This window comes from Protomyctophum bolini (genome assembly GCF_963924005.1).
Source record: "Protomyctophum bolini genome assembly, chromosome: 19".
Lineage (NCBI taxonomy): Eukaryota > Metazoa > Chordata > Actinopteri > Myctophiformes > Myctophidae > Protomyctophum > Protomyctophum bolini.
Window position 1 is genome coordinate 22,274,638 of NC_137880.1, and position 22,500 is coordinate 22,297,137.

Consider the following 22,500-nt stretch of genomic DNA (forward strand, 5'->3'; position numbering starts at 1 on the left):
CTGGCTGCATGTCTCATTCTGCAGCAAATGCAGGCCACCAGTGAGTCTGGCTGCATGTCTCATTCTGCAGCACATGCAGGCCACCAGTGAGTCTGGCTGCATGCCGCATTCTGCAGCACATGCAGGCCACCAGTGAGTCTGGCTGCATGCCGCATTCTGCAGCACATGCAGGCCACCAGTGAGTCTGGCTGCATGCCGCATTCTGCAGCACATGCAGGCCACCAGTGAGTCTGGCTGCATGCCGCATTCTGCAGCACATGCAGGCCACCAGTGAGTCTGTCTGCATGTCTCATTCTGCAGCACATGCAGGCCACCAGTGAGTCTGGCTGCATGTCGCATTCTGCAGCACATGCAGGCCACCAGTGAGTCTGGCTGCATGTCTCATTCTGCAGCACATGCAGGCCACCAGTGAGTCTGTCTGCATGTCTCATTCTGCAGCACATGCAGGCCACCAGTGAGTCTGTCTGCATGTCTCATTCTGCAGCACATGCAGGCCACCAGTGAGTCTGTCTGCATGTCTCATTCTGCAGCACATGCAGGCCACCAGTGAGTCTGGCTGCATGCCGCATTCTGCAGCGCCTGCAGGCCACGTATACTGAGCTCTGGCTGAGACGGGAGCAAAGGCAAGGGCATTGCGGTAATCTCACCAGGAGGGGACAAGACGACCAGGGCATTAACGACTCAAGTGCATGCACGGATGATGTCATAAAAAGAGCTCGGAGTCGAATGAAACACCCACTGGGTTCAACTTCTGTCTTGCATGACGGTGTCGCACAAAAGAGTTAATTTATGAAAGATAAAGGTTTCTGCCCCACAGCAATATTGTTTGTGTTGGGTGGAAACCTTGCATGTCCAAAAATCAAAACGATTAGTTTTCAGGATAAAAATGCAAGAACAGCAGAAGTACCAGATCTATACATACGCGTATTGAGCTTGCAGCTCTTTTACTTTTGATGCGTTTGTGTAACGCTGTGAGAATATGGAGATAAGAGGTTTCTGCCTGACAGCAATGATATGTACGGTACATGGTTGGATATTGGAGTTAGAATCAGTGCACACAGCGCACTACATGGCTTTACTACCTCATGTACCCTCTGGTAGCAGCTCAGAACATGATGCTGCTGCTATGGTTGGCTGGAGAGGGAGAGAGAGAGAGAGAGAGAGAGGGGGAGATAGGGAGAGAGAGTGATAGGGGGGAAGAGAGAGAGAGAGAGAGAGATGTAGGTGATAAGTGCTTATCAGCAACCCCATTATCCCTCCTCTCTTCACCTCCTCCCCTCTATTGTCATGTTCTGTCCTCCCATAAACTCCCCTGTGTGTGTGTGTGTGTGTGTGTGTGTGTGTGTGTGTGTGTGTGTGTGTGTGTGTGTGTGTGTGTGTGTGTGTGTGTGTGTGTGTGTGTGTGTGTGTGTGAGAGAGTGAGGGTACTGGCCCCCAAGCCCTCTCCTCATAATAATCTGTGTATAACTATTTTTATTCTCTCATGATCTTCCTTTGAGACATTTTTGAGCGGTGGGAACACCGTCTCCTATGAACAGCTACAGTATGTCTGTCCCTGTGTCCGTTTGAGTAGAGCCTTTGACCCCTGTCTGAGTAGGATCTATTGACCCTGCAGCTGCTTCAGTCAAAAACTGTGTTTGGCTCCAAGGCATTTGCATTTTTACCTATAACTCCACCGATCTGTGTGAAACGTTGTATGGACACTCCCTAGAGGCCAAGGAAAAACCTTTGACCTGCATTTTTCACATCTGCCATTTATAGTGCCACCAGTAGGCTGACTTTTGTAAAACATTTGTTTTATATTACTCTTACTTCAGATTTTGTCCAAAAATCCTGCAAATCGGTACACAGTATCTCTATAGAGCGTCGCAGTCCCGCCCCCTCGAGAGACCCGGAAAAGAAATCGTCCTTCATTTTCCTCATAGGCATTTCCTAAAGTATTTATTTAAAGACGGTTACGCCGCGGACAAAGCCAACTCGGATCGTGACAAATCATGACAATGAACACAATATTTTGGGCCGATCAAAATAAAGGCAGGAGACAACACTATTTGTTTTGTTTTTCTTCTTATAAATTATTTGATCGGACCAAAACATTGTGTTCATTGTCATGATTTGTCACGATCCGAGTTGGCTTTGTCCGCGGCGTAACCGTCTTTAAATAAATACTTTAAGAAATGCCTATATGGGACAAATGCATTGGGATTTCTTTCCTGGGCCACTCGTTGTTCTGAAAGGGGGAGGGACTGCGACGCTCTATAGTCATGTGATCAAGATACATCTGTCCAGTATTTCATATTCTATCCTATTGGCTTCCAAAGTTTGCAGGATTGGTCCGTTTTGAACAATATGCCTCAAATCATGAACGCAGAGTGTGCAATAGGGCTTGCAAACCTTGCACCTTTGGTGCTGAGTGCTGACAGGTAGTACACCACCCCCCCCCCCCCCCAATCACACCTTGGAAATCGTGAGTGTCTATTTCAAACAAAGTGTTTTTTGACTGGGGGGTCCCCAGAGAGGACGTATAGGGCCTTAGTCCTACTCCTCCTCCCCGCCAACACTCCCCACTGACAGGTAGTTATACCCCCCCCCCCCCCCCTCAGGAAGGATGATATAGGGCCCCCCCTCCCCCCTGACAGGTAGCAGCCCCCCCCCCCCCCCCCAGAGAGGACGTATAGGGCCTTAGTCCTACTGCTCCTCCCCACCAACACTCCCCACTGACAGGTAGTTACCCCCCCCCTTTTTATTTACATCAAAAGGGCATGTGAACTCAAACCCACAATTCAACATTTTGGTTTTAAGATGTTGATATTCATTTTGTATTCATCCTTAGCACCACAAATCACACCTTGGAAAGCATGAGTGTATTTCAAACAAAGTGTTTTTAATGTGTTGCACGGGCCCGCACCAACCTGCCCCGCAAAACTCTGTAGCCTGCTAAAAGAGAATGCAGTCCATTCCTATACCTCTGTAGCCTGCTAAAAGAGAATGCAGTCCATTCCTATACCTCTGTAGCCTGCTAAAAGAGAATGCAGTCCATTCCTATACCTCTGTAGCCTGCTAAAAGAGAATGCAGTCCATTCCTATACCTCTGTAGCCTGATAAAAGAGAATGCAGTCCATTCCAACAAGAATTCAAGTTTCAAAAACGGCGGGACTGCGACGCTCTATAGAGATACTGTGTACCGATTTGCAGGATTTTTGGACAAAATCTGAAGTAAGAGTAATATAAAACAAATGTTTTACAAAAGTCAGCCTACTGGTGGCACTATAAATGGCAGATGTGAAAAATGCAGGTCAAAGGTTTTTCCTTGGCCTCTAGGGAGTGTCCATACAACGTTTCACACAGATCGGTGGAGTTATAGGTAAAAATGCAAATGCCTTGGAGCCAAACACAGTTTTTGGAAAGCATGAGTGTATTTCAAACAAAGTGTTTTTTGACTGTCATAATTAGACCCCCCTGTATTAGGATGTATTATAGGATGTGTGAATTATGCATGCACATTCCAACTAGGCAGAGGAATAAATCACACCCTTTTCACATTGGCCTGTTATAGCACCAACAGCAGGTGGACTTTTGCGAAACACATTTTTGGAACAAAATGCCTCAAATCATGACTTTGAATGTCTGTGTCCCTGTGTCTGTCCCTATGTATGTCGGTTTACAGTAGGACCTATTGGCCCCGTATATGCCGGCCCATTCACACTAAGCACTCACCTATTGACCACTGCAGCACACGCACACACACACACACACACACACACACACACACACACACACACACACACACACACACACACACACACACACACACACACACACACACACACACACACACACACACTGTCTGTCTGTCTGTCTGTCTCTCTAAAAAGCTTTAATGTGATTAAGTTACTGCAGTGGTCAGTGGATCAAGCCTGCAGTCTTCAATTCTGCAGAGCATGAAAAGAGAGTGTGTGTGTGTGTGTGTGTGTGTGTGTGTGTGTGTGTGTGTGTGTGTGTGTGTGTGTGTGTGTGTGTGTGTGTGTGTGTGTGTGTGTGTGTGTGTGTGTGTGTGTGTGTGTGTGTGTGTGTGTGTGTGTGTGTGTGTGTGTGTGTGTGTGTGTGTGTACAAGGCTACAAGACCTGTAGATCTGCTATTGTCAAGTGGTTAAGTGTAACTAGTAGTGTTGCACGGGCCCGCACCAACCTGCCCCGCAAAACTCTGTAGCCTGCTAAAAGAGAATGCAGTCCATTCCTATACCTCTGTAGCCTGCTAAAAGAGAATGCAGTCCATTCCTATACCTCTGTAGCCTGCTAAAAGAGAATGCAGTCCATTCCTATACCTCTGTAGCCTGCTAAAAGAGAATGCAGTCCATTCCTATACCTCTGTAGCCTGCTAAAAGAGAATGCAGTCCATTCCTATACCTCTGTAGCCTGATAAAAGAGAATGCAGTCCATTCCAACAAGAATTCAAGTTTCAAGTACAAAATCAAGTAAGAGACATTTAACAATGCAACAATGTAAGCCTATATCCTGATAGTAGGCTTTCCGTTGTAAGTCTCTTTCTTTTCCTGCGAGATGTGTTTTTTTAAGCCTGTTAAAATGACGTGAGAAATATCCCCTTATACTGCAGGTTATTGACAAAATATGATATATTAAGCGTACAGGACGTTGAAAATGACATCAAGGCATTTAATAGCAACTTAAAATAAGTCCCACAGGCAGGCCGTACTTCTGTCATGAAAATGAACAGTTTGCATGTGGTCACCCTGCATGTGGTCACCCTGCATGTGGTCACCCTGCATGTGGTCACCCTGCATGTGGTCACCCTGCATGTGGTCACCCTGCATGCTCTTACGCGTGCTTGCGTGCTCGAGCGCGCATATGCTTGCATGCTCGCGCGCACACACACGTGCGTGCGTGTGTCTTTCTGTGTGTGTGTGTGTGTGTGTGTGTGTGTGTGAGAGAGAGAGACCTCAGGTCTGTACATAGTGGTGCGTTTTTTTTTTATTCCAGCGTCCCTCAGGTAGACAGCTGACTGGGTTTGTCCTGTTTGACACACGCTATTTCAGGCTACTTTCTAACTGTCGTTCCGTTAACCGTTTGAACCCTAGCGTCACAATTCTGGGGGGCTATTTTTGGCAAAGACATATGGTGTAGGGGTGGGGAGGGGAGAGCAGACCAAGTACAGAGCCAACTCAGGTACAGTAGGTAACAGTACAGTTACAGTAGGTAACAGTACTGTTGTAATACCGGTCAGTATATAGAGGGTTTAAGTGGGTAACCACTTTGAACCCGGTGTTTTGGGCATGTCACATTCAAAAACGCTGAAAAATAGCAGTTCGAAAATGCTGGAAAATAGCTGAACCACAAGCTTATATATGTCATAAGCATATGCCATAAGCATATGCCAGGCATTAACCTGCTCGTCTGGAGGAGCAGTTTGGGGTTCATGGTGTGTCTTGCTTGAGGACACTTTGACATGCGGCCAAGAGGAGTTGGGGATCAAATCAGGAAGCTTCTGTTTCCAAGATCCCAAGCCTAACACTACCTTGACCACTGTGGGTGGGTCCTAGAGGGCAGTGATTCCCAAACCTTTTTTTGCCTGTACCGTGACCCAAAAGAGACATTTTATGTCTCCCCCTGAGACCCACATTAGGGGATAAAAAGTATGGGACAGAGTATGGAACACAGTGGGGGACCCTGGTCAACAAAGTATGTAGGGTTGAAGTGGTTAAAACATTTCTCCCAGTCAGTTCTGCTGTCACCCACACACTCTCAAGCACAAGTACCTTATCTCTCCCACATACATGGCTTGAATTCACCTGGCCTCTCTTTCCGCCTCTTTCTATATCCCTCCTTCTCTCATCTTTCACGGAATGCAATGCGGAATCTCTGTGTAATGGAGTTGGCTGGATTTTCTTCGTAACAGGTGCCCGTCAACCTGCCTTAAGTGGAAGAGCTTCGATTTGTGTGTGTATTGTGTGCATGTGTGACGTGTGCGTATATTGGCGTGTGCATCCGTGGTCATGTTTATGTGTACCGGTTCTGTACCCATATCATTTGCGCATTTGTGTGCTGTACTATGTGGGCGTTCACTGTTTTGCTTATGCTGCCAGTAGGTGTTTTAAATACTAGTGGGTGACCACCATGCAGTGGTTAGTAAAAACAGATGGTGGAGGTAGCTAAAAAAACCCTATTCAAACCACTTTGGTCAGGTTGACTTTAGTAGAGTTGTTCTGATGCTGCTGAACCCATTAACCCACTGATTGCTACGACACCAGGCCAGAATGTGGCACCAGTGCCAGAAGAATGCATGAAAAGCCAAAGTTGAAGAAGGGCTCCCTGACTGACCATGTGGTCAAGCCCCCATACGGCTGTTGTTATTGCTAGTCATGGAGGAGCAGTAGCACCCAGCGGTAGCATCAGCTGTTTTGATGTTTTATAAAATCCTAAAGATGCCAGATTGTCTCATTTGGAGAAGAAAAAGGACAAATAAGCACGCGTGCGCGCACATCGGATCCGTGTGCTAAAAGCTAAAAAGTAGCCTAAACTAATATAATAATAATAATATTTTTAATTATTGGATTAAAAGATTTTCACGTTCTGGCACGGAATCTTGCATAGTTTCGGTTAAAATAACATAATGAACCAAAATGTTTCAGTATACATTTATAGATAGTCTTCTGATTATAATCACAATAAAAGTGCTTTTAACAGTGACTCTGATGAAGACTGCATAGGTCGAAACGTTAGTGGTTTTTGTATACTATACTAAAAAAGGTTAACAATGTCCATGCTGCTCCATGAGTGTCCTCCCTCCTTCTGCTTTTAACAGTACTTTTGTTTTTGCAATGCGGCTCATTTGCATAGGAAGCACCGATTTGGCACCACATATGCATATTACCTCATTTAGATACGTAGCACTGAGATTCTGTTTTCTTGCCAGTGCAGTTGATTGTGCATTTCACCCTCTGCGGGTGCTTTAACAGTTTGTTTTTGTGTTATTTGCACAGGATTAGCCGTTGCAAAAGCCTCCGACCTGACCGTTTTGTGAATGAATGAACAAACCAAAGGTTCATCGCTCTCTCTCCCTGACACAATCACACACAGAAATGCATATCATCAACACTGTGTACCGTGCCTTTAAATTGCATCGGGATAATCCTCCCGATAAACCCTGCACACCTTCACCATGGATTATCCCCGCAAACAATTTGGCTAGACTATAGTTTATTAACAAGTCATGCCCAAAACATCTGTACACGTCTTAGCAAATAAAACCGCTGGTGCCTAAAACGTCTGCAGACGTCTTTTTAAAATGTTTTTTTTTTTTGTGGCTTTCGCCTTTATTTTATATTTTTTATAGAGGGACAGACAGTAGGCTGACAGGAAATGGGGAGAGAGATGGGGGAGTGACATGCAGTAAAGGCCGTCGGGATCGGGAGTCGAACCCGCGGCACACTGCCAGACTTGGGCTACCGGCCAAGGTGCCTGGACCGCTGAGCCACGGCCCAGGCCAGTCTGCAGACGTCTTAAGGCGTTTAATATCGATTAGAGAATGGTCTCGCTAATGTCCATTTTCTAGCAGCGGCCCGGTTGCTAGGCAACGCTTGTTTCAGCTTTTCTCGTCATTTTCCGGATTTCCCCGCCATCCACTTCGGTTCCGTCTTTAAACCCTTTTTTTGTGGCTTTCGCCTTTATTTAATTTTTTATAGAGGGATTAGGTATACAGTAGGCTGACAGGAAATGGGGAGAGAGATGAGGGGGGGATACGCAGTAAAGGCCGTCGGGATCGGGAGTCGAACCCGCGGCACACTGCCAGACTGGATTACCAGCCACAGTGCCCAGACGGCTATACACCAGCCGACTAGGCCTTTTAACCCTTTTTTCTCTGAATCTGCGCTGCATCCGTGCATGGTGACTGAACAGAACGCAGAGTCACGTTCTGGAATCATTTCCGATTTTACGTGCTTCAAAGTAAAAGCTCTGTGCCTGCGACTGCCACTCAAGCGCCTATAGTGCTGGAGGACTTTAGGGCAGCAGATCTGTTAAGAAGAAGCGTGCCTTCTGTGCAGTCGGGCGGAAACGCAGTCAAACCACGAGGGAAGTCGGGAAGGAATCCGTTAAAACCCAAATGACCAGGAGCCATAGTTTAATTAGATGTGGGAACTCACAGAAATGACTGGCGCAATCAAATCAAATCACTGGCTCTCAGCGTGGGGTCCGGCCCGGGGTACTTTTACTATAAGCATATTTTGATGCTAATACGTTTGTACTTTTACTCAAGTAAAATCTTGAATGCAGGATTTATGTACAGCAGCAACGACAATGCAAGGAACAGCCAGAGGACGAATGGAAGGGGGGAGAAGCATAGCAGCACAGACTGAGTTGAAAAGACAAAGACAACCGGAGCTCATACATTAATGTCTCACCTGACAGAGAGAGAGAGAGGAGATAAACAAGTACAAATCAATGAATGGTTCAAAAGAACGAGCGTGAGGTTGTATTTAAGTATGACACAATAAAGCTTCTCCACAGTCAAATCCTCATTTATCTGTTTAGCTGTTTACAGAGGAGAGAGGAGAAAATAACTGTTCTGTTTAGCTGTTTACAGAGGAGAGAGGAGGAAAGAACTGTTCCGTTTAGCTGTTTACAGAGGAGAGAGGAGAAAATAACTGTTCCATTTAGCTGTTTACGGAGGACAGAGGAGAAAATAACTGCCGACTGTGCAGGTAACCCCGAGTGGCTCACAATGAAAACCTCTCGTCTTGTAAGAGATAAGAGAAGAAGAGACAATTGCCTCTCTGGCAACAACATGATAGTAAGAGAATGGTCCAAAACTTACATTCTTTTATCTGTGTGTCTGTATTTGAAATGAAAGGGGTTGTGTGCATTTGTCTTGTCTGTCTTTGCATGATAAAAGTGTGTGTGTGTGTGTGTGTGTGTGTGTGAGCTGAACGTGCACGCCTGCCTGCAGTCAGCCTTCCCCTTGTCCGACTGTGAGTTACGGCCCAGTGGTTGATGGGCGCAGTGCTCTATTGGCCGAACGCAAATCAATAGGAGCCAATCAGTGGAGTGTTTTCCTCCCAGACATACAGGCCTGTGTGTGTGTGTGTGTGTGTGTGTGTGTGTGTGTGTGTGTGTGTGTGTGTGTGTGTGTGCGTCTGTGCGTGTGTGTGTGTGTGTGTGTGAGCTGAACGGCGGGGCCAGGAAGCCATTCGTCATGGCTAATATTAAAGCCAACACTTTGATAGCTTTATGGACACGCGTCCGTCAAGACGTCATGGAGCTTTCCGTGTTGCGTTTGTAAACGCCCGGATAAGTTCCGCTCTGTCAAACCGCATCCGGTAAAACCCAAATGACCAGGAGGCATAGTTTAATTAGATATGGGAACTCACAGAGCTGACTAGCGCAATCAAATCAAATCACTGGCCCTCAGCGTGGGGTCCGACCGCGGATTCCAGGAGGAAGGGGAGGCCCAGGCTAAATGGTTGATGGCCTCTTTGATGGTCCATTTGGTTCCATGTGTACACTCTCAGAGTTAATTGGAAACTTAGTAGACTAGCGCATACCACCTGTCAGAACAGCCAAGCTTAATTTCAGATTTGTAGAGAATAACTAACTGACGTGACGTCATTCAGGTCTTTGGGATGAGTCTCTCCCGGCTGGTCTTGCGCCTCGGAGATGCTCTGTCGTATCCGAAGAAAGTCTGGTTAGTGTGATTGGTTCCACCCGAAGGAGGTTCCGTTCTGCCGGCAGTGAAAGCAAGCAGCGATATAGCTTTGAACAGATGTTGGCTGAGGGAGAGTCTCACAAGCCAAACACCTCTGAAATCACTCTCTGAATGGCCATGCTGTGTAAACATAACCCGTCGCAACAAGTGGCACTTCATCATTATTAAAGACTCCTAAACTTCTTTAGAGAGTAGTGTATAATTAAAGGAGGAGGTGACATACTGACATATTGAGCCTACGACACAGTACGGCATCCCCCTAGTACTGTACCTCTACCTTCACATTCAGTAGATCCTGTGATCTTTTGTGGCCAGATGTAGTAGGAACTATTAAATAACAATAGTCATATTTAGCCACGAATGCCCCCACCCCCCTGTCAAAATGGCTAAAATGGCTAAAACCAAAGAAAGCAGCAAATGAAAAAAATATCTTTTACTTTCTCTAATAATAACCTAAAACATCAACCTTGGTTGAAAAACAAAACAAAGAAAGTTGTCCTTTTAAAAAGGCTGTAAGGGGAGGAAAGCCCATTGGATGGGTTCCCAGCCAAGCTAATCTGAAGAGATGGTTGTCTTAACTCAAATGCACCGACCGCTGGAGATACCGGTAAATTATTTCTTTCTTTCTTTCTTTCTTGGCCTGCCCAGCAACCCTAGCACCACAGTGACACTGCATTCCATGCTGGTGATTAATTTGCGAGCCTTTCACGAGCTGGAAAGCGCTGTAGTCTGTGTCTTTATTCAGATTTCAGTACTTTTGTTCATTGATTGGTGTAGCTTAGCGGTGCCAAAACTTGAGATGGGCCTTGCTGAACCTTTTCTGTCTGTATTGTGCCCTGAAATAATGTTGGGTTGTCCTGATCCGACCACGTGAACGGAAATCTGGACCGATGACATCATTTTCAAATGATCGGAATCGGATCATGTAGAAAAAGACGTGATCTTGACATCCCTATAGCATCAATATTCTATCCAAATCATGATATTAGACATGACATTGTCTGTGATTTGGGATATTGTACTATTGTGATATGGAATAAATGTGTTATATAAAAATATAAATATCGGATCTGGAAAAATCGCTATCGGCAGATACTGAAAATCATACGATCAGAATTGGATTGGGAGCAAAAGAAATGTGATCGTTACTTACATCCCTAATTAAGACTTGAATGGGTTATCTCTCTCTCTCTCTCTCTCTTGCTCTGCGCTGTCATCCGCAGCAATTGGAAACGCAGCAGGGACCTTTATCAATGTGTATCGATTCATAAACTACACAGTGAAATGTGTCTTAAAAAGATATACTTTGAGTAATAATGAAGACTTTAGGACGTATAAAGTGATGGTGTGTGTGTGTGTGTGTGTGTGTGTGTGTGTGTGTGTAGTGGATGTTCTTGAATCTGTCAGAGGGAGTCCCTGTTTGTGCAAAGGGTCAAAACTATTTAAAGTTGGCTGCACCTTTCATTTTGAGAGAGGTTTAAAATTGGCTGAGTACAGGACTACTTGAATTAAACACACACACACACACACACACACACACACACACACACCACACACACACTATCCCACCCACCAACACAACCACTGAGGAAAGTGAGAAGATTAAAACCGTTACGGAAGATGAGATAAGAACCAGCCAAGGACAAATAAGCACTGTATGCACACAGTGAAACCAGGAGTGTTAATTCAACTCTTATCGGTCCGAGTGAGATGAACACTTTGTGAATGTGCTGCGTAGACGGACTGAGAAAGATGACCTGAGCATTATTATGGACTGTTCTATAGAGAATGGACAGAGTCAATGATGAGTGGGGAGGATACGAGTTAATGAAAGATGAGAGGGAAGGAGGGATGAGAGGAAAGGGGGGATGAGAGGAAAGGAGGGATGAGAGAAAAGGAGGGATGAAAGGGAAGAATGGGTGAGAGGAAAGGAGGGAGGAGATGGAAGGAGGGATGAGAGAAGGAGGGATGAGGGATGAGAGACAAGGAGGGATGAAAGGGAAGAAGGGGTGAGGTGAGCCCAAACTGGGCTGAATATCCTCGAGAGTGTGAGGGATTTGAAGATACAATCTTAACACTTCTGATTTGCTCACAGGCGACTGGGGCCGTCCTCCCTGTCATTTTCAATGTTTGAAATGTATCTGGATGATCACTGCTGCCTGTCTGAGTGGAATGGCAGAGAGAGAGAGAGAGAGAGAGAGAGAGAGAGAGAGAGAGAGAGAGAAGTGAATGAGAGGACTTTTGACATCTGGTCAAAACAACCTGGTATGGGTGCATTGGACAACTGAGGCTTGTTGTGGCAAGAAAGTGCCTGGACTACATTTACTAGCAACCGTATTGACGACTGTAGTCTATGTAGTGATGACCATATAGTGGACACTTTTTCATGATTACCTGCTTCTTAGCCAATGGGAGACACACTCATAAAACCCATAGTCTGAACGGCATAAAAAATCCATACTAAGTCATTCTCGTTTTCTATCCATTGCTCACCCCATGGAGACTTCTTTTAGTTTTTTGTTACATTCCTACGCCAATTATTTGATGACCTGCAGTGGTTCCCTAAGGAGACACGACGAGTCTCCATAGGGAACCACTGCTGGTCCATTAAACAGTACATTTAATAGGATTTGTTGTGTAACACAGGCGGAATCACAGGTTAGAGTCTAACCTGTAACTCTTTAGCTCCAGACTCCAGACTCTGGATCCATTTAGAATCTAAAGGTGGTTGCACACTGGACGAGTTTTTCAGAAAACCGACGGAAAAACGCAGCAAAAAATCCGAAAAACGCATCCAGTGTGCAACCACCTTAAGTTGAATAACAGGAAGGAAATAAAGTACTGTACTTAAGTTTTGCTTAGTACTTTTTTATTTCATACAGAAGGATGGTCTTCCTGCTAGGACTCTAACAGTGCCCATTGTTTGGTACCTAATTTAATGTTTGGCATTTACTTTACTTGAATATTGCCATATAGTATATGTTTTAATACTTTATACTTCTACTATACTAAATGTACATCTACTATACTACATCACAGAGGACATTATTTTACTTTTTTACTCCACGAACATTAATCGTTAGTTGGTACGAGTAAAGGTCATTACACACTGGCGAATTGGCGACGCGATATATTCGTGCGAATAATTCGCATTTAAAAAAAAACAATTGAAGTCCATGCAAGCTTCCACATCAGTGGCGAATGTGCGAAAATGCGACCGTTTTCGCTCGTTATTTGTTCGCTCTGGTGTCGTATTTTGCAGAGATTCGCAGGCGAACTGCAACATGCAATATTTCGCATTTTCAGATCGCGTCGCTAGTGTGTAATGACCTTAAAGAGAGTACGTCTTATATGAGAGAGAGAGAGACTAAGGGAAATGAAGCAAGGAGGGAGGAGAGAGAGGAGTTAAAGGTCTCAATGTTCTGCTTGATGAGTGTCACACCCTCTGCCCCTTCAAGAGCACACACACACACACACACACACACACACACACACACACACACACACACACACACACATTTGTATTACTGTACTTGTGAAGACATCAACATGTTTGTCTTGACTCACGGAGCAAGAAGATGGTGGCTACACGGCTTAGAGAGCATTGGTTCTCAAAGGGGGATTCCAGGGGGACCCCTAGGGGTCCTTGATGAGGCTCCAGAGGGTCCCTAATGTGGGGGATTCCAGGGGGTCCTTGAGGAGGCTCCAGAGGATCCCTAGGGGTCCTTGAGGAGGCTCCAGAGGATCCCTAATGTGCGGCCAAATGTGTTAATACTTTGGCTATTCAAAACAATTGCAGATCTACAAGCTTGTGCATGTGCTATACTTTTGAAAATATTTAAATAGCAAATAGTAAACTAAATAATTATTATTTAATTATTGGCACCAAACCTGGCACCAAACCTTTTCAGACAGGGGTCCAAATACATCTCAATTTAGAGGTCCTTGACATGAAAACCTTTTGAGAACTACTTACTGGCTTATAGTCTAGAGTAGACCCTACAGTGGGCACGGGAATGCTTATCCACATGAACCCTGTCCATGTCCTGACGTCCCTATTCCAGGCATGTCATAATAAGAGTTTGCTGAATAGATTTGGTGTGTGTGTGTGTGTGTGTGTGTGTGTGTGTGTGTGTGTGTGTGTGTGTGTGTGTGTGTGTGTGTGTGTGTGTGTGTGGGAGGTGGGGGGGGAAAGGCAAGTGCAGACCCCTGGGGGACCCGGTCAACAAAGTTTACAGGGAGTTCCCAGTGTCTCAAGCTGCTCCTGCTCCAGTCTCATTCCGCTGTCACTCTTTCTCTCCTCCTCTCCGATTAATTTAGAATCTCTCTGTCTCTCTGTATCTCTCTCTCCCTCATTCTCGCATTACTTACCCAATATGCATCCCCATCCCTCCCTCTTTGTGGAATGTTCTTGAATGAACCAGAGCTCCTAAAACCCAGGGCCCAAACTTTGCCTTTGCCCGTGAGTCATGTGCTCTGTGCGTTCAAGCAGAACAATAAGCATCACTCTTGACATGCAGAACAGCTCGCAGGGCCTCAGTAAAGTGCAGTACGGGGTCTGCATGATAGTATTAGTTTATTGGATAGTGAACATTAATGAACATCCATTATATATGTGATGTATTCCCATGCTTTTTTGTTCTTGCTTAATGTAAATCGCTCTGGATTAAGAGCGTCTGCTAAATGCCTAAATTGTAAATTGTAATCCATATGAAAATAATCTTATAATGTGATTCAACATGCCAAGAATTAGCAAGAATGCTCATTTACATCCTTAAAGGGAGAATTCACTTTCAAAGAAAATGTGGGTGTTTTTGAATACTCAGGCAGTTTTTAAGTTGCTTCATTTCCGTATTTAGATATTTGATATTCATCCAGACAGTGGCCCTGTGGTTAGAGTAAAAGTACAATGGTATTGGCATTAACAATGTATCTAAAGTACCAAAAGTAGAAAGTACTCATTATGCAGAATATCCCATTTCAAATGTATACAAATATTTTGAAATTAGCAGATCTACAAGCTCGCAATGCGACGCATTGTGAGATTCGGCCGGAATGTATATTGGGCTGAAGTGTTTAATGTATGTTTTGTAATAATAATCAAAGTAACTAGTAACAGAAGTTTTCAAATACTTGTAGTGGAGTAAAAGTAGTAATATTTGTCTCTGAGATGTAGTGGTGTAGACACTGTAGAAGTAAGAGTATTGGAAATTGGAAAGTGCAAATACCTCAAAATTGCACTTAAGTACAGTACTTAAGTAAATGTACTTACCAGTAGTTACTTTACGCCACTGCTACTAAGTAGTCTCTGAGGTTGTGCTATCTTGTCCCAAAAAGAAGAAAAACTCCTCGTCTTATATTTGTATTTTCTGTGTTGCTAGGTGACGGAACGCTTCGAGTGTGGGACGTGAAGAGTGCCGCGTGCCGTTTGGTCATCCCGGCACACAAGGCCGAGATCCTCAGCTGCGATTGGTGCAAGTACGACCAGGTAAAAAAAACTGTAGAGGCCGTATTGGTCTGTCCTGTGTTTAAAGCCCAAACCACACCAATGGGTCGCCATGCAACGCCTTGCAGACGCAAGCATGTAAACGCAAGCAACCTGATTGAATTGAACCAATTGGGTCAACTTGCGGCACCATGCGCCGACGTGCAACAGGACATATCACACCTCTGGGACCAACGCTAAAACCGCTTTGTTGCGTCTCAACCATTGGTATATGGTTTGGACTTTAAGACTTATTAAATTGTAACTTTAGAAATGTGCAGATAGCCTGTATAGAGGGTATGCACGTGACATCATCATCATACCCGGAAGTTATGTGGAACACCTACTGAGTGGCAAAAAACTACTTTCTGGCCTTGACAGCCAATACATCCAAACAGAAACGTCCTATCTGATTGTATTAAATGGCATTAGACAACGTTAAATTAACTTTGCCACTCGATTTGCCACTCACTTTCTGCATGTGTACAGTATGTATACCCTCTATACACCTAACAACTCATGGTGTTCTCTGTGTCTGCATTATGTGTCTGCAATGCATTAATATGCATTGTCCTGTCTAAATAAACAAAATAAAGTAAAGTAAAGTTAACTATACACGTCATGGTGGTCTGTGTGTCTCTCTCTGGTCAGAACATCATAGTAACAGGAGCGGTGGACTGCAGTCTGTGTATCTGGGACCTCCGGAATGTCAGACAGTCTGTCTGTCACCTGCTGGGACACTCCTATGCCATCCGCAGAGTCAAGGTACGCACGCACGCACGCACACACGCACACACACACACACACACACACACACACACACACACACACACACACACACACACACACACACACACACACACACACATTTTTTGTCTTGTTTTCCGCATAAATTGTGTTAGGTTCAACTGTATTACAAAGGTCTTGACTTTTAACACGGAGTACACAAAAAGTATAGGGTTAAATTAGTACCCTAGCCTGCCAAACGCGACTTCTCCGTTTTATATTCTTTAATTTGATCCGATCGTATCGTTAGCCACCTTCAGCAGTTGAAGTGGGACAGTGGCCACGGCCATTTTGAAGATGCGTGCGCATCCACTTCCACTACACTTCCACTACACTTCCACTAGACTGCTACAAGCGTTTTCAACGGCCTGTAGCAGGCGCTGTGATACTCACGGTCGGGTTTTTCCACCACCGACCGAGAGAACAACAACCGCGGTCATGCCACCACACACAGCAGTTTGTCACTGTAACATGCGATTACGGATATGTGGCTCTTCAAAGTAAGTGTTACGTGCGATAAAACCTTGGCAGTACGCTATTCATTTATGGCGGCGGAACTCTTTCTGGAACTGTATGGAACTGGAAAAGAAAATGCTTTATTAAGTTGACGTTTTGGTCATTAGACCTTCATCAGGACATCATTAACTTATCGTTGTCTGCACACATGCACACAGCGTTCAGACAGCATTCACACAGCGTATTGTGTCGGATGTCACTGGTTTGGTGGCCTGTGTACTATACAAGACTGATAGCCATTCAACGAGTCACTTTGTGAGGGTCGGTGTGGTAATTCCCGGTAGATTCATCTGGCTGAATCTCCTTTCACACTCTTGTGTCACACTCTCAGTGCTGCATGGAATGACTTTTGTGTTATTCAACTTTAAGGCCTGAACCTCATCAGCATAGTTTCTCCATTGCTCTCAATAAAGTCTGACTCTGTATCCGTTAATTGCTCCTAACAGTAGGCACCCTGAATCTTTTTGCAGACTTCATGCATCTCTTCAAATCTGTGCTGCATAATATGGGCCAGTGGTCAGTTGTCACTTGTCAGGTTCCAGAACTTTTAAATTGTGCAGTCAAACAAACATGATGTGAATCTAATTGTGCCTTCGAGGATGCTGACCCTGTAGAGGTTTTAAGTGTTGACCACTCGACGGTTTAGATTGTTGCTGAGACTTCTGGGGAAACTGTTGACACTTGACAGGAAGTGTTTTTGAGTTGTCTGTCAGCACGACTGTGCCAAACGCCTGCCTTCTGACACTGCAAGTTCAGCTGCAAGTACTTTGGTCCCTGGAGATTGTCCCAATCCATTAATAAATGAACAGAATGCCACGCTTGATGGCTTTGTCTGCATAGAGGGTACAGACACTGTGCGTTTGTTTGAAAATGTTCTGATAGCGGGGCTGACTCCTTTAGGATGTCATACAGGAGTGCTGAATCGAATACAAACTGCTTTAAAGTAAAATTAACCCTAGAGTCCCGATTCTATGGACGAACATTCAGCGGAAATAGCCGAAGATATTGAATGTAGAGAGAAAGGGAGCAGAGCTAGTATAGAGCCCTGGGGGACACCAGTCACCTGCATAATTATATAAATAGGGTTCAAAGTGAAAAGTGGTTTTAACAGACCTTCATGCAGCTTTCTGATCTGAGGCTGATTGTTTCTCATCTGTCTTTGCAAAGCTGAAGTAAGCACATGCTATTCCTAATGGCAGACCATAGACTGTAAAAAATATGGACAAAGCGTTCCGCGGGTCTAACATGAACATAAAATGAAGCCTGTCAGTCCTTGCTATGGAAGTCGCCATCTTTCTAGATCCGTTTTGGCCCAGCTCAGGCCAGCTGGCCCATTGGCTGGCCCAGACAACGAGGCGGGACTTCCCCCTTCTTCTTCGTTGGTTTTTATTTTGACTCGAGTGGGTGGGGGATCCCGTTCATAGACTGTAACGGTAGCCACGCCCCTCAGAACATGCGCAACTTTATGGTCATTTTTTTATAAATGGGACCATAATTTTCCAAAAAGAATATTATGACATTAGAAATGAGACTTTAAACTAGTGACTGGAAGCAAAAAGTATTCATGACCATGTTTATTAAGGTAATACAGTCTAGGTGAAGTTGGGCCAAAATACATGGACTTCTATGGGGCTATGGGCCACAACAGGCCATTATATGAACTTTCATTTCCTTAGTGGCTTCACAAAATATCTCTCTGACTGCCCCCCTGTGGCAGACACTGTGGAAATAATCAGAATCATAGTGTTATTGTCCCATCACAGGTTTACAGGTGTAGAACAGTGTGTGATTTTTTTTTGAGGAATGAAAGGAAAGGTGGGAGGGGAGGTATGAGAAAACCACCAGAAGGCCCTGTCACCCCAGGTTCTACTTTGCACAGGCAAAGTGGACGGGGCAAAGTCAATGAGATTGATTAGAATGTGATAAAGTGAATGGCTATTTACAGGTAAGACCTAGTGGCTCTTCTTTTTTTATTTTTTTATCCTGCGGTAATCAGTTGGAGTTCGGGCAGGTCGGGCTTCATTAACATATAGTTTTGGAGTCGGTGGGTTGTGTAGGTCTCTCATAATGGGTCTGTTCAGGTCAGGCTGTCACAATGCGCCGTGAGCTTGTAAATCTGTCATTTCTGCCCTTTTTAAAAATGTGTACACACTCACACACACACACTGTCTGTCCCTTGTTACATGGCACTAACAAGGCCTGACACGCACACATGCGCGTGCGCATACAGTATGTATCATGTGACAGTGTGGTTAGTGTGAAGTGATTTGTGTTAAATCATGGTAATCGGGGTGTTTCTGAGTGACTCCCACTCAGCCGTCATCCTCTCAGACTGCATTAACACACACACACACACACACACACACACACACTGCACGAGAACAAATCTATAGTGGTCATCACGCACGCATGTGCACGCCCCCCGGCCCGCACGCACACACACAACACACACACACGTTTGTATTGCTATAGTTGTGAGGACATAAACAGTTTAGGACAGTGTCGAAAATAGCCTACAAGCTCACAGCGCATGGTGCTGTGATCAGTGTGATGCGTCGTGAACTTGTAGATTGGCTATTTTCTGTTGTGTAAAATGGGCGTGAAACTACGTATAACTCACCCATAACCAACCCCCTAAACATATAACCTATATAAGGCCCATTCATACTTTTACACCGTTTTAGGTGATAAGGTAACCACCCGAAATCTGCAAGCTAAGCTACTCAACGCTCTCCCCAACACATCTCTCTTGTTTTGACTAAAACTACAACATGATGTCACTGAGCCGCGGTGGTAAGCTACTCACCACTCACCCCAATACATCCCTCTGTTTTTACTAAAACTACAACATGATGTCACTGAGCCGCAGTGGTAAGCTACTCACCACTCACCCCAATACATCCCTCTGTTTTTACTAAAACTACAACATGATGTCACTGAGCCGCAGTGGTAAGCTACTCACCACTCAGCCCAACACATCTCTCTGTTTTTTACTGGTCACCTTAATATCACCTAAAACTGAGTATGAATAGGCCTTAACTGTCTAATACTACCCTTAACTTCACATCGTTTGAGTGGACTTTCAGAATTTCAGATAATTTTTTTTACCATAAATCAACCATTTCTGTTGCCAGAAACACACACACACACACACACACACACACACACACACACACACACACACACACACACACACACACACACACACACAGTCACAAACTACAGCGTAATACAGCAGAGATAATTACTTCCACTCCCCTTTAAAGTTTAAACACACATACTGTACGCATGCACGCGCACACAGTCGCACACACACACACACACACACACACACACACACACACACACACACACGCACACACACACACACACACACACACACTGCAGCGTAATACAGCAGAGATAATTACCTCCACTCCCCCTTAAACACACATACTGTACACACACACACACACACACACACACACACACACACACACACACACACACACACACACACACACACACACAGAGGCTAGCCCTCTTGCTGACACTAGCTTCACGCGCCAGGTGTTTCTACTTTCTAGGCCTGGAAGACATAACCAATCAATAAGCGCTTGTCTCTTAGACCAGATCTCATGGCCAATCGAACACTGCTTGGTTCATAAAGAGAAGAATTCATTGTGACAGTTTCAGTGTGTGTGTGTGTGTGTGTGTGTGTGTGTGTGTGTGTGTGTGTGTGTGTGTGTGTGTGTGTGTGTGTGTGTGTGTGTGTGTGTGTGTGTGTTTGTGTTTGTGTGTGCGTGTGCGTGTGTGTGTGTGCTAGTGTTTGCACATCTGTCGTCTTGTATAGATTTACTGTGGAGTGGAGGGGTGACATCAGCAAAGAGAAAGACAGAGGAGAGAATGAAGAATACAGACGAGATGAGAGCAGTGTTTACTTTGACTGCAAATAATTGATGTAGTTTTAGGTCGCATTCACACCGGAAAGCTTTACTGCGATTAAAACGAATCCTGCTGCGCATTGTCGGAAAGTGTGCTTCGTTTGGCAGGTGTGAAAGCTCAATCGAATCCTAATGCGCACCAAAGAACCGCATTCTACTGCGCCAAAAAACGAGGGTTTCACTTCCCTTCAAAACGCAGCAGAGTGCGGATCACTGCAGGTCACAGGTGTGAATGCAATCACATTAAACATAGGGAGTGAATGTACCAGTTGGATGAAGAAGTTGTTATTTGGCACACGAGAAGGAAGGAGAAGGCATTATTTGAGGGACGCGTAAAGATGTCCCGTGGACACACGATATCTAATCAAGAGATAGAAGCCCTTATTGCAATATGGCCAGACGATCATAGGCTTATATCAAATATGCTGACGGTTACACACAAGAATAATGCAGTGTACAGGATATATAGCAAGAGAATGGAGGCGATTGGGTTCCATCGCACATTTGCGTGAAGGCAAACGCAGCAAATTAAATATGCAAGAATGATGCAACTTCTCCGCCCATTCGCATCGAGTCTACCGAATTAGAGGTGTGAATGCGACGTCAGTCATGAAATAATGTCTCTTCATACAGTAGCGGGCAGTGAAATAATGTCTCATGGAAGTGGTGGACAGAGTACTCGACTGTAAGTAAAACGTGCTCTGTTAACATAATAGAAGATCATGTTTCACAATGCGATAAATTCACTTTAAACAGGATTTACGTGGTTAATTCATGATGTACTTTTGGTATGTAGTGGAGAGTCAAAAGTAAATGAATTTTGTACTTTTTGTATGTAGTGGTATACACCATTTGTCTTTGAAATGTAGTAGACTGAAAGTTGTAAGTATCCAAAAAGTACAGATACTCGAGTCAAGATTCTCAAAAACATACTTACTGTGAAGTACCATACACAGGTAAAATGCCTTGTATTAAATGGATTACAGTTGTAACGCCCATACTTGGGTGATACTGGTTGCCGAGGAAGTTCAGACGTGTGATCAAAATAACTGATGTCCAAAAGTGTCCGTTGAGTAGAAATTAAACTATATTTATTAGTGCTCAAAGTCCTATACTTTATCATACAAAATAAACATAACATAAATCATCAAACGCACAGGATACAGATAGCCCTCATGAACACAGTCAAAAACTGGTTTACCTCTGCCACTGGCAACACCTGTGCCTGATTAAGGCCAGGGTTAAATACCCTCCCTCCCTGTTACCATGGCAACATAGATTGGCAAATTGACAGGAATCATGGAAAACAATATGGTGGCTCAAATGGCTCTTACAACAGTAACTAAGTACATTTGCTCAAATACTGTACACTATTGTGATAATGTACTTTACTGGAGTATATCCAATTTTCAATACTTTGACTTCTACTCCACTTCGGGGCATTGCACAAAACGGGGCATTGTGCATAATGAGTTATTTTTATTTTTGTACTTTAAGTATATTTTGATACCAATACTTTTGTACTTTTAATCGAGTAAATTTTAAATGCCGGACTTTTAACATATCGTATTTCTGCATTGCTTGCAGTATTGATAGGCTACTTTTACTCAAGTAAAACATTTGAGTACTTTTTCCACCACTGGAGAGCTTGTAAATTGTGCGAGACACTAGCTGCCATAATGACCCACGCACTGCACTACTTGAAAAATAATGTTTCACCATAATGGGATCACATTCATGTTGTGCCACACTCTCTTGTAGAGGGTTCAGGAGCTGTAAACCTTACACGAGAGAGAGAGAGAGAGAGACAGAGACAGAGAGAGAGAGACGCTACTCCCCGTAATGCATAACAAAATGCATCAGCCTCTTTCAGCTCTCACCTCTGTGCGAGTCGGAGTAGCTCACAACGGCGACCTTGAACATGTTCAGCATTTCAACACATTTCAGTCATGATTTCATTTCAGATAGAGGGGGGTTTCTACGTGTTTACTGCACTTGTTCTTAAAGTATAGGTTCCCAGAAGCCCAATTGTATTCTTGGGATGTTCTAGAATAGTAGATCTACAAGCTCAC

At 44.4% G+C, this 22,500-nt stretch overlaps 1 protein-coding gene across 1 annotated transcript in view; it reads left to right on the forward strand.

Moving 5' to 3' along the window:
- The window catches only part of LOC308334279 (solute carrier family 35 member D3-like), a 96,509-nt gene that overhangs the window by 25,090 nt on the left and 48,919 nt on the right, over nt 1-22,500 (forward strand). Inside the window, exons 7-8 of the mRNA XM_080790940.1 lie at nt 15,100-15,206; nt 15,855-15,968. Of these exons, the coding sequence (XP_080647066.1) occupies nt 15,100-15,206; nt 15,855-15,968 (221 nt within the window). The remainder of the gene's footprint in view (nt 1-15,099; nt 15,207-15,854; nt 15,969-22,500) is intronic.